The sequence below is a fragment of the Athene cunicularia genome, assembly GCF_003259725.1.
Source record: "Athene cunicularia isolate RWA chromosome 5 unlocalized genomic scaffold, athCun1 chr5_part3, whole genome shotgun sequence".
NCBI lineage: Eukaryota > Metazoa > Chordata > Aves > Strigiformes > Strigidae > Athene > Athene cunicularia.
Window position 1 is genome coordinate 9,804,894 of NW_020799103.1, and position 11,771 is coordinate 9,816,664.

The 11,771-nt window shown below is 51.4% G+C and overlaps 2 protein-coding genes across 2 annotated transcripts; both read right to left on the reverse strand.

The window, feature by feature from the left end:
* Positions 1 to 5,734: 5,734 nt before the first annotated feature.
* Positions 5,735 to 7,945, reverse strand: LOC113481360 (mas-related G-protein coupled receptor member A1-like). Its single transcript, XM_026850915.1, has 2 exons — positions 7,750 to 7,945; positions 5,735 to 7,202 (listed from the first exon to the last, which is right to left on the reverse strand). Exon 2 carries the CDS (start codon positions 7,165 to 7,167, stop codon positions 6,187 to 6,189), a length of 981 nt encoding a protein of 326 aa, XP_026706716.1. The 5' UTR covers positions 7,168 to 7,202; positions 7,750 to 7,945; the 3' UTR covers positions 5,735 to 6,186.
* A 2,121-nt stretch (positions 7,946 to 10,066) lies between these two features.
* On the reverse strand, positions 10,067 to 11,179 carry LOC113481260 (proto-oncogene Mas-like). Its single transcript, XM_026850708.1, has one exon. The coding sequence runs from the start codon at positions 11,177 to 11,179 to the stop codon at positions 10,067 to 10,069; it is 1,113 nt and encodes a 370-aa protein (XP_026706509.1).
* Between the last annotated feature and the right edge of the window lie 592 nt (positions 11,180 to 11,771).

The following is an 11,771-nucleotide window of genomic DNA, read 5'->3' on the forward strand; positions in this document are numbered from 1 at the left end:
AGAAAGAAAGAAAGAAAGAAAGAAAGAAAGAAAGAGAAAAGCAAGCTATCTCCACAGAGCTGATAGGTGGGATTTGGAGACACAAGAACCAGCAAATAAAATCCCATCTGCAGCCCCATGTAGCCCACAGACAAAACCTCTAAGGCAACAAGCCTGGGGAGTTTCATCCAGGGCAGCGGGCGAAGCCTTTATGCTGTTGTGTGTCCACACACGGGTGATTTCCCAGTGTGGAGGGTCTCCTGGTCCAGCACCAGGTACACACAACAAAAGCCAGAAGCCCCTCGCATGGTGGGATGATGCTGGAGGACGGGAGGAGGCGAGGAGGGGGGTGACGTGGCCAACCCCTACTGGCGAGATCGCCGTCCATGGGACATGTGAGGGGAAGCTGCCGCTGATGTGATGAGATTGTGAGAGGAGTCTCCTGACCACGGGCCCTGATCTGTGGGTGAAGGTCTGCTCCTCAGGCACGAGAGACAGGGCCACAGAAGAGCAGGGTGGCCCCAGCAGCCATCACCACCCTCTTTCTCGTGCCAAGCCTGGCCCTGCCAAGGCCCCGTGTGCCGGGGCTCCTGCAGCAGCACTGTTCCCTGGAGCACCAGGAGGTAGGAGACCAGGGACAGGCAGGTGGGAGATGCCTCCTGTCCAGGGACAGGGCTGGAGGGGTGGGAGCCTGTGCTGGGCACGGCAGGGGACAGGGTCCTTCCTGGTGCAGCCTGGGGCTGGCGTGGGGCTGGCGTAGGGAAAGGTGGGGAGTGCTGGGAGTGCCAGTGCCCCTCATTTCCTTCTCCTTCCTCGTCTCTCCTAGGAGGTGGTGGGAGAGGGAGAAGGCGGCCAGCCAGAGCAGGGTCAGTCACCATGGAGGAGACGAGCGCAACAGACCCCTCTCTGATTAACGTGACTTCTGGAGATGCAGATTCTCAGGCAGCTGATCTATCTCAGTGCATACGACAACATCATAGTATGTTGATCATTTCAGGTGTCTGTATTGGTATCTGCATGTGTGGACTTGTGGGGAATGTGATGGTGGTGTGGTTCCTGGGCTTCCAGATGAAGAAGAGCCCCTTCACTGTCTATGTCCTGAACTTGGCCATCGCTGACTTCTCTCTGCTCCTGTTCCTTCTTGTTAAACTTACATTCCATTTTATTTCAACAGTCTATTGCATTTTCTCATTTCAATATCGTTTGACCAACTATATCCTGATGGATCTGTTTCTGTTCTGGTATTTTGTCAGCATGTATCTCCTGACAGCAATGAGCTTGGAGAGGTGCCTGTCTGTTTTGTTCCCGATCTGGTACCGGTGTCACCGCCCAAAGCACTTGTCGGGCATCATGTGTGGGGTGCTCTGGGCTCTCACTGGACTTTTTGTTTCTTTGGTATTCATTAGCTGTTATCTCCCTTTACATATAAGCTGTGAACAACTAGTACAAGGTATAAGCATTGTGAATTTTCTCATTTTCTCATTATTCCCATTCCTTTCCAACATTTCCCTGTTCATCAAACTCCAATGTGGCTCACGGAGGCGACACCCAGGGAAACTCTATGTTGCTGTTCTGCTCAGTGTGATCTTCTTGTTCCTCTTCGGGTTCCCCTTCAGCGTGGTGATTTTTCTTGATCCTGTTTATTCAAACCTGTTTTACCTTCATATTTCTTACCTGATGGCATCAATGAACAGCAGCATTAATCCGTTCATTTACTTCCTGGTGGGGAGCTGCCGGCAACGCCGGTTCCAAGGCTCCATGAAAGTCGCCCTCCGACGAGTGTTCAAGGAGAAAGTGGTGAGCGAGGAGGAGAGCCATGTGCCTGAGGACACTGCTGTGCAGACCCCTCTATAAGGCCCTGCTGGAGAGTTGATCCTCACAGACATCTGGGGAATGGAGGTGTGGGGACACATGGCACAGAGCCAGTGTGGCACTGCTCAGCCGGTCCCATTGCAGGGACCCTCAATGTTCTGGCCCCAGGAAATAAACTCTGGCTCCTTTGGCTCAGCAGATGAGTTTTGTGGTGTTTTGGGGGATCTCTTGCCTGGGGAGAGTCTGACACATTAGGTCCTTGGGGAGCTCTGGGCATCTCTGCTGGCCAAGGAAGGCAGAGCTCTTGCCCAGAGAAGCTGTGGCTGCCCCCTCCCTGGAAGGGTTCCAGGACAGGTTGGACGGGGCTTTGGGCAACCTGGGCTAGTGGAGGGTGTCCCTGCCCAGGGCAGGGGGCTGGAACTGGATGATCTTTAAGGTCCCTTCCAAGGCAAACCCTTCTGTGATTCTGTGAAAAGGGACTGCAAAAATGGGCAAGCCAAGGGGGTCGTGTGGGTATCTCACCAGCACTGCTGCACCTGTGTTGACTTGAAAGTCTCAGGAAGGAGTAGAGCCAGTTGCTGCCATGGGAAGCAGCAGCATGGCTTGTCCGCAGGGGTACTGCAGCCCTCTCCAGACCCTGGTTTCCCCAGCATGAGATATTGTGGTGGCAGAGCGGGCCATGCCTCTACATCTGCTGCCGGAAGGAGGTGAAGGGTGAGGACTCCCGGGAGAGCCACTTGCTCCTGGAAGCCGAGCAGGATACACTTGTGAAGAGAAGCTAGCTGGCAACTCACCCCCACCAAAATCCCCCTCCCAGCCCAGCTGAACCCCTCTGCCTCCTCAGTGGACGATGATTTCACAAATATCTGCGAGGTTGATGCCTCTAGATGGCAGGAGAGGGGTATGAATCGCACAGAGCATCCTTGGTCTTCCCTCCAAAGAGCAGGTCAGCAGAGCCGGCCCTGCACTCCCAGCCGATGGAAAGAGAGACGAAGCAACATCAGGTAGGGCTGCAGAGCTCGGGGAGAAACAAGAACATTCTCTTATACTTTAAATGGGAATTTGTCACACTTTTTAATTACAGGGTTAATTCGTTCTGAGAAAAGTACAGATTCGATAGCACCAGGGCATTATGAGTGGCATGTTCGCCACACTCATGTTCATGCCAAGAAGTTCACGCAAGGCGCTGCTTTCCGGCTGTGCTCCAGGGAAATACGGGTTTTTGCAACAGACTCTGGCCGGCTGACAAGACTTCGTATCCTGGAGGTTGTCCCCTCCCTGCTGGGGTGTCTCAGGGACCAGACAGCACAGAAATGTCCCCGCAAGCAGGCAAGGAACCTGCTCCAGCCCTGCTCCTATCAGTCCCTACAGGAAAACCAAGAGAGGATTTTAAGATTTGCTTTGCTTTTCAATATTTCCACAAATGTTTTGTCCACGGGGATGAAAACATCCCAAAGGAGGCTTCTTCTTGCCTTGCTTCAGCCAGTGCTATGACACCCTGTCCGCTAAACTTTGTAGGGCAGATGAAGGGAGATAAGTCTCCAGAAAAGGCACCAGTTTTGGAAAGGAAATGTTTCAAGGTGACTAGTGAGCCAACACAGTGCAGCTCAGGATGTCAGGTGCCAAAGACCACCTCTGTGATGCTGGAGATAAGCACAGTGAGCCGATGTCAGCTGCGGAGGCTGAGACAGGAACCTGCTCTGGCACAGCTCATCAAACACTCCCCAGACACAACAGCAAGCCACGCCATGAAGCAAGGCAGGGGATTACCAGATCAGATGGTCTTGGCAAGCCGGAGACACTAATTCCTGTATTGTCTTTGCTTGCAGCAAAGATTTCATAGTAACTCCACTGAACACACCTTCTCTGTCCTTGAACAAGAAGAACTTGGAATATGGACATTAACATAATCAGATATACGGGCCACTTAATTTTGTAGAAATTAGGAGCATCCTACTGCTCATCTGCCTGTGCAGGCTGGTGGGGAGCGGGGCCATCCTTCGGTTCGCTAGCTTCAGCATCAGGAGGAAGCCCTTCCCTGCCTCCATCCTGAACCTCAGGAGGAGCTGAGCAGCTCCTCTGCACGGCTGTTTCAGTGACTAACCATACATTCCAAAATCCTGATTGTAGTGATCTTTTTCTTGTTATCTAACTAAGGCATCATTTTGTTGCTACTCCTAAATTAAATATGGAAATTTTTTTTTTTGTATGTTTCCAACATGGTAGCTCTGACCCCAAAGATCTTCTTTTTCATTCTGGGAGGGATCTGGGCAGCAGATGACATCTGTCCGGGATGCTTGCAGTTAGCAGAGATGTATCTCACTAAAAGAAGCGTCCAGTTGAGCCAAACCACGGCAGTGGAGCTGCCCAGACGTGCTGAAAGCTTTCCTCAGGAACAGCTGAGCACACCAGGAGAGCATCTCCTCGTTGGGTAGAGGGCTGAGTCTGGCTGGTGCAGGCAGAGTGGAAGGGCAGGGGGAAAGACCAGAAGGAAAGGACCTCGCAGCATCCCAGCACCTGGGAGATTGCTGGGGAAAGCAGGGAGGAGGCACAGAGCCTGACAGGGGAGATCATCCCATTTGCAGGTGATAGGGACGCCTGCACTCACCCACCCATTTCCCTGCCTCTTACACAGTGGGGAGTTGTCCATCCTTTTCCCTCTACCTCAAATCCAAGGGTAACTAACGTGCCACTGCTTTTAGAAAGAGAAGCAATAGTATAACCCATGGATGGCGAGTCATGGTTTGAAGACACATGGTAAGATTAAGCATCTCAGAAGCATTTATTTAGAGAGTTGTTTTACAAAACAGGGCAGGAGTCTTCCATAACTCAGAGGGGTTTTTGTCTCCCTCTCTTCCATTTTCCTGTCCTTTGGAAAGTAAAAACTTTCCAAGTTACAACCTGGTGTCCAGGAAAGGGCTCCCATCATCCAGGGGTGTCTCCCAAGGCAGGTGCAGAATGATCACGATCCTCTCGTGTGCTTTTCCTGATTCCTGGGATCTCCCTTGCCTGCAGAGTCACCCAGGCCACCAGTTATCTGAGCTCCTAGTTTTTACAAGAGAGTCTTACAGATTTAGTTATCATGGCTCTGTACTTGTACTGTACCAAGTGATCGATTTTCGTTCCAGCTTGTCCGGTGACACATGGCTCTGGGCTGAGGGACAAGCCAAAGGGCAGAGAAACTTCTGTCACCATCCCAGGTCCCAGAGGCCATAGCATCAGCAGTTCCTGGGTCTGCTCTGCCGATGTCTTTTCTGCCACCACCCATCCCTGCCAGATGCATCTTCCCAACCTTTCCCTTGTGCTCGTACTACAGTTAGTGCACCCTGGTGTGGTGGGGAGTCGCACCAGGAAACAAAACCAGCTCAAAAGCAGTGATTTGTCGGTGGTTTAGTTCACAGGCAAATGAGGGCTAGCATACCCCCCAGCCAGCAAGGGCTGACAGGCACAGAGGGGAGAGAGGAGCAGAGAAAACGCTGCCACTACCCCATTTACCCAGCAAGTGCCTGAGCCAGGCTACAGCGAGTCAGTCCTCATGGCCTCACAGGGTCTTTCCCATGAGGAGCCCACTGTTTTCCTTCCCTCTCCCTGTATCCTCTTTCACATGGACAATCCAGTCTTTACAGAGTCTTCAGGCAGAGCTGTGCTTTTTGGATTGTTTCATTTCAACCTTACTCCTCTTGTTTTTCTAGATGAGGAACAGACACTCCAGAAATGGATACAGACCTCAGGTCACGGTTGCGAAACGGCGTTTGCTCACAGACAGCCCACAGAAAAGTGGGAGGAACCACGGGCGGCACTTCCAGTCAAAAACCCTTGTGTGCAGACAACTCACGTGATGTGTGGACAAAACTCAGTTTGCAGCAGAAGCGACGCGTTTCAGGGAAAGCAACCCCAAACACGCTCCTACCTGCCTGCTGACAAAGCTGAGTGTGAAGTCTCCACCTATTCTTCACACACGTTGGCACCTGCTGGAGATGTACACACAAGGGTTTGCCCAGGAATTGTTCTGCCCTGTTGTGCCAAGATTTCTTATCCAGGAACACTCTGCTCTTAAGAAAACACACGGAAAAAAACCCACTCGCAGGAGCAAAGATCCTCCACCGCTCTGTTTTAATAGTTTGTGGGATAGAGCAGGCTCACTTGTGGGAAAGCTCAGACCTGTTGGATAGGACAGATTCAGAGAGAAGGTTTCAAAGCAAAAGCTTTCGATGGGTATTTCATCATGCTGTCCAGTGTCCATCCCAGGAAGGAGTTCCTGTGCCACCCAGCATATTTTGTCGGGCTGCAGCTGATTCTGTTCAGATGTGGCCAGATCCACACCAAAACCTCACCCTGGCTGGCAAGACGCCTCCATCCCAAGAGCATCTTCTCCCAGGGAGGGGCTGCAGAGGTTTAAACAGCTGTTTCCACTGTGTTTTCTCTGGGAGTTTTGCCTGTATTTTGGTGCTCTGTTACATCTTCAAAAGCCCTTTGGAAAGCAACCCTAACAGAGAGTGTGAACTTGTCTGCGCAGCTCCCAGCCAAGAAGTAAATAACAGGGGTGATACTGCTGTTCACACAGGCAAGCGGGAGAGAGGCGTCAAAGACAAAAACAGAAAAATCAAACAGTCTCAGCAAAAGCCAGTAACCAAAATCAGCTGTGAAGAAGGGGAAGACAAAGACAACCAGCAGGACCACAACACAGAGCTTTCTTGGGGGGTATTGCCATGAGCAGCACAAGAGTCTGGCAAGCAGGGTTAGACCAGAAAAAATCAGAATAAGCAGAGATAAGAGGTAGCTCAGGACGAAGACAGTGAGTGCTGCAGGGCAGATGTAGAGGGTCACGGTGAGCAGAAAGGAGAGAGCCCAGAGCAGGGCACACACGAGCACTGGCAATTGCTGGGAGCGGTGGCAGGGGCAGCGGGCCGGGGGCAGGATGGACACAGACGTCAGGGCACTGAAACCTGTCAGGAGGTAGACGCCGGCGGTGAAAGCGAAGAGGATGGTGATGTTCAACATGGTTGTCACGTTCGATGAGCCCAGACTGTGACAAACGCTGTCCAGGCTGTAAAATATCACAAGGGCAATGGCGATGGAGAGGAGGAAGGTGAAGTTGGCGACGGCCAGGCTGAGGACGTAGACGGTGATGGGGTTCCTGCGGACACAGGCACCGAGGAGCCAGAGGACGGCCCCGTTCCCCGCCAGCCCGCAGAGGCAGATGAGCAGCGTGACGGGGACTTTGCTGGAGTGACCGGCTTCATGGTCGGTCCAGTTATAGTGATCGTCCTCATACCTCAGCAGCCGGTGATGCCAAGTCCCATTAAATGCTGTCCCACCGGGCTGGCTCCAGCAGGCAGTGCTGGCTCTTTCCATCGCAGGGGACAGTGTGCTCATTAAAAATCCTCTGCTGCCTCTTCCCCCTCCCACAGCTGGAGGGACGAGACAAAATAGAGACCTGTTTGCAACTCTCCTGTCCCCCACACCTGGTTTATCAGACCTTTGCAGCCACGCCCCAGCTCCCACATGAAGGATCACAGAAAGAAACAAGGCACAGGAGAGATGGAAGGCAGGATGGCTATGACATGCCTGGCACAAGAACATGTGCAGAGGTGGAGCAAAAGCGAGGGAGATGCCACCTTCCTGGCTTTGGACAGGACAGATCAGGAGGAGGAAAATAATAAGCTGAAAGGATTGTCCTTGGAGATGTCAAAGAGCAAGTGGTTTTGGGGATGGATCTGATATGGATTCTCAGGTGTCTAATATTATAGTTGATCTGACTAAGCTGCCGGTTTCCTTCAGTGGGACGCTCATTTCAGTATTCCCTTATCACCTCTTCCCCCAATATTTATAGGTCTTAATATCCTAGAAACCACTATTCCCCAATCAGATTCGGTGAAAATAGACCAAATAGTTCAAAACTAATGAGGGGAGGCCCTGACTAGGCTGAAAAAAATCCCCACCCAGAAAAACTCTGACCTTCTTTCCTCTCGCAGCCTGAAGAACTTCACTGGAGCAGACGGGCTGCAGATTCATCCCCTCGCACTCGCCAGCTGCCGCCCCCACGATCTTCATGAGGTTTTCTGGAATTATCACTTGGAACACTGGACAGGAGCCTGCCTTGGTGAGCCTGTGCTGCGTCCAGCAAGGGGTCTTTCTCAGGTCCTTTCACAAAGCACTTCTCCCCACGTTAGCCAAGCAGGTCATGTTCACAAGGGTTCTTGCAAATAGGGAACTATTTCATTGCATTTGACAGCATCAGGGTTCTGGTTATAATCTATTCTTGTCTTTGTACAGGAAATGACTAACAAAAGAGTCTCAGAAATTAGACCTATGGGAAAAGAAGATTGTCTCCGTGTCAGATTCCTCTTTCATTTCTTTTTAAAGCAACCCCATTTCCAAAATATTAACATCTTTGAGCGGGCTGAACATTTCCCCTGTTGTTCCAGGGGTGTATCTTTAGGACCCTGTGCTACAAACTTTGTGTTGCTGCAAAACTTGTATTTCTGATTCAGATCTAGGTTTGCCACTTGTATACCACAATTTCACAGTGGTACCCGACCTTCAAATACACCATTTCTGAGAACGCGGTAGGAGTGAGTGCACCAATTGCATCCAGGAGCCAACTGAATGATAAAATCTGTGCACGAACCAGAACACAGGCAGATGGCGGAGAGATGATTTAGAATTTCAGGAAAATCTTTTATTTTCCTAAGGAGAGGTGAATCAGTGCTGCTCACTTGGCTTTAGCCATCTAAAAGTTACGGGTTTCATATGAGTTGTCTTCTACACTCTATAGTCAGTCAGCAGCCTACAAGGGTTTCCTCAGACCGGCCTGTGTAAATTCTAGAGAGCTGAAGTTAGGTGAAATGATTCCTACCCAGACCGACTGCTGCTCAGGTCAAACATCTCCTGTTGCATCTGGGAGCAGGGGTGCTCCTGCTGGGAACTGGCACGTGTGGGGACCCTGGGTCCAAACCCGCCTCCTCTCTCCCTTGCCGATGCTGCGCTTGTGTCCCCAGCTGCAGAACCTCACATCCCCTCACCCAGCCAACCCTTACAAGTGCAGACAGGTCATGATAAGGAAAGCATCAAGGTCCAGCAGCTAAATGCTCGCTGCCCAATCTACCCGTGTGCTCCACAAAGGAGCAGAATTACCCAGCGTTTCTCAGCTTCTGCTTTCATGGGCAACATCCTGAGCACGTTCGCCTAAGATTTTGATTTCCAACATGATTTACAGACATATTTATTTGTTTGTATGGGGGTCAGGCTTGTATGTGTTCAAAGGAAGCTACATTCTGTAAATATTATGGCTCTGGTAGCAGTTGTTTCTGTGCCGGGAAGGCTAATAAAACCATCTGGCAGGCAGAGCTCAGCCTCCTCGAGCCACTGCCTGTGAGAACCTTCCCAGCCTCTATTTCTGTCTCTTTTCTTGGGTCTGCCCTGCCTGTTTGCTCCATGGTTTTCCCCACTTGGTGCACAGAATTGCTGTTTCCAAGAGCCATCAGCCCCGCGCTAGCTGTCTGTCCATCCTCTGCCCAACCTGGCTCAGGACTGAACACCAGGAGCACTTGTCTCTTAGCCTGTCCCCTCCTGCCTTCCCAGTTAAACCCCCTCGGCAGGGTGAAGGTCTGGCTGCTGACTGATGCTGCCAGCTCCATCAGCCAGACTGAGATGGGTTTTCTCTGTCAGACTGTGGCACAGGAGGAAATTAAGCCAGAGGGAACTGAACATATTGTTTCTGTCCCTCACCACCATCTCTGGTTTGGGGGCTTTTGAGGATCAAGGTAGTGAGTGGTTGGTGCTTTAGTATCAGGCACCAGCGTCCCAGAAGAGGGTAGAGGCAAGAAGAGTTGGGACGTCTCCACGTTGGGAAGGAGACAAGACGCAGATAGGGCCAAGAGCATGGCCGTGTTAACCCTGAAGAACAGGAGAACAGATGAGGCAGGACTTTCTGGACCACAATATTTCAGCATTATAAACTAGTGGGCAGTGTGAGGCGATTATCACAATGGTAATTTTGAGAACAAGCAAGGGCACCCCATGGAGCCAGAAAAGGAAGAAACTGCAGTCAACTATGTTACATGAAAGACACTTTTATTAAAATAACTATTAAATATAAATATAATAACAAAAATAACTTTGAGGTGGGAACCAGCCCTGCCCCTGGGAGTCTCTCTGAGCGTGGCTGTGTCCTGGGGGACACACGACTGTCCACTGCCGGGCAAGGGCTCTGCTCCAGTGGGCGCTGGCCCGGGGTGCAGAGGAGGGCTGCCCTCTCTGCAGCGGTGCGGGATCAGGCAGCAATTCCCATCACAGGGGTCTCACCCACCTCTTGGGAATCTGCCCTATCTTCAAAGACCCTCTGAAGAGCCACTTTGACTGATCCTCTGAACCTGGACTTGCCATAGTTCCCAACCAGGACGTAAATGACTGGATTGATGCTGCTATTGACAGAGGCCAGCAACAAGCAGATCTCAAAGACAAAATTAATGTAGACAAAGAAGTTGAGGAAGATCTGAACACTGAGAGGGATGCCAAAGAGGAGGAAGAAGAAAACAGTGAGGATGATAACAGTGTACAACCTTGACTGGTTTTGTTGCCAGGGGCTATGCCTAAGCTTGATGAAGAGGATCACATTGGAAAGAACCACAAAGGGAGTGAAAAAGCAGAAATTAAGAAAGCACGAGGTTCCAAGAACCATCCAGCAGTGTTCAGAGTGACCCAGGTCACACACAAAGTACACCAGCCCGGCAAAGACGAAGGCGAGGGCCCACAGCAGGCTGCACACGATGGCTGACAGGAGCTTCGGGCGGTGGCATCGGCACCAGAAGGGCCAGAGGACACCCACACACCTCTCCACACTGATGGCCGTGAGGAGATAGAGGCTGGTGCTGTACATGAGCAGAACCATGGAGTGAAATAGCGGCAGCACCCGCAAAAGCTCTGGCTGAAAGCAGCTGAGCATGGGCATATGATATATTACAAGGAAAACCGAGGTGCAGAGGAGAAAGCAGGAGTCAGCCACAGCCAGGTTCAGGAGGTAGGCGGTGAAGGGGTTCCTCCTGATGCGGAAACCGAGGAGCCAGAGGATGGCCCCGTTCCCGACCAGCCCACACAGGCAAATGAGCAGCGTGATGCTACCAGTGACGATTTCAGGGATGTGTTCTGCAAAGCACCTCGTCCCGTTTTGTCCATCTCCATAGACCATGCTCTCTGTAGGCGCAGGGGACACTGTGCGCCAGTCATGGATTGTGTTGTTAGGATGTCGATCCATCTTCCTTCTTTCTCGCTCGTGCTCACCTGGGGAGACAAGAGATGAAGGCAAAATCAGTGACTCTCCAGTCACCAGTGTTGTGAATGTCCTCTGGTCGTTCAGTCTTCCCCACTCCTCCATGGCATACAACATCTGCAACCGAAAGAAAATAAGAACTGGGAAGAAAAAAAAGGAGAAAGGGAAGGGGAGGGAAGGGAAGGGAAGGGAAGGGAAGGGAAGGGAAGGGAAGGAAAAAGGGAAAGGGAAAGGGAAGACAGAAGACATCCAGAGAAATAGGGATAGGAGGAAAAAGTTTAGGCCCAGGGTTGCAGGAGACAGACAAAGAGCTCGAAGAGGGGTGGAGGGAGAAAGAAAAGACATGCAGAGCCATTTGCCCTTTAAGGACTGAAAAGGACTGAGGAGGTGACTGGAAAGAATGGAAAGATCAAGGAAGATCAGAGCAGAGTGCCCCAGCAACAGGCATGAAGGTGACCCCCAGACCCCTCTCACCAGGTGTGGGGCGTCCAGTGAGGGTAGAGTTCTTGCACTGCCTTGCTATCCCAGAGCCGCACGCTCCAGTCTTCTGTCAGACTTACATGTGCAAGTTTAAAAAGCTGCCGTACCAAAATCATCCCAGATGAGAACTGGCCACCGGGAACAAGGTAACTCCATGATGAAGTTCTTCCAACAGTCCCTGTGCAGGCTCTGGCACCCTGTATCTTCCTCAGCTGGAGGTCAAATGGGC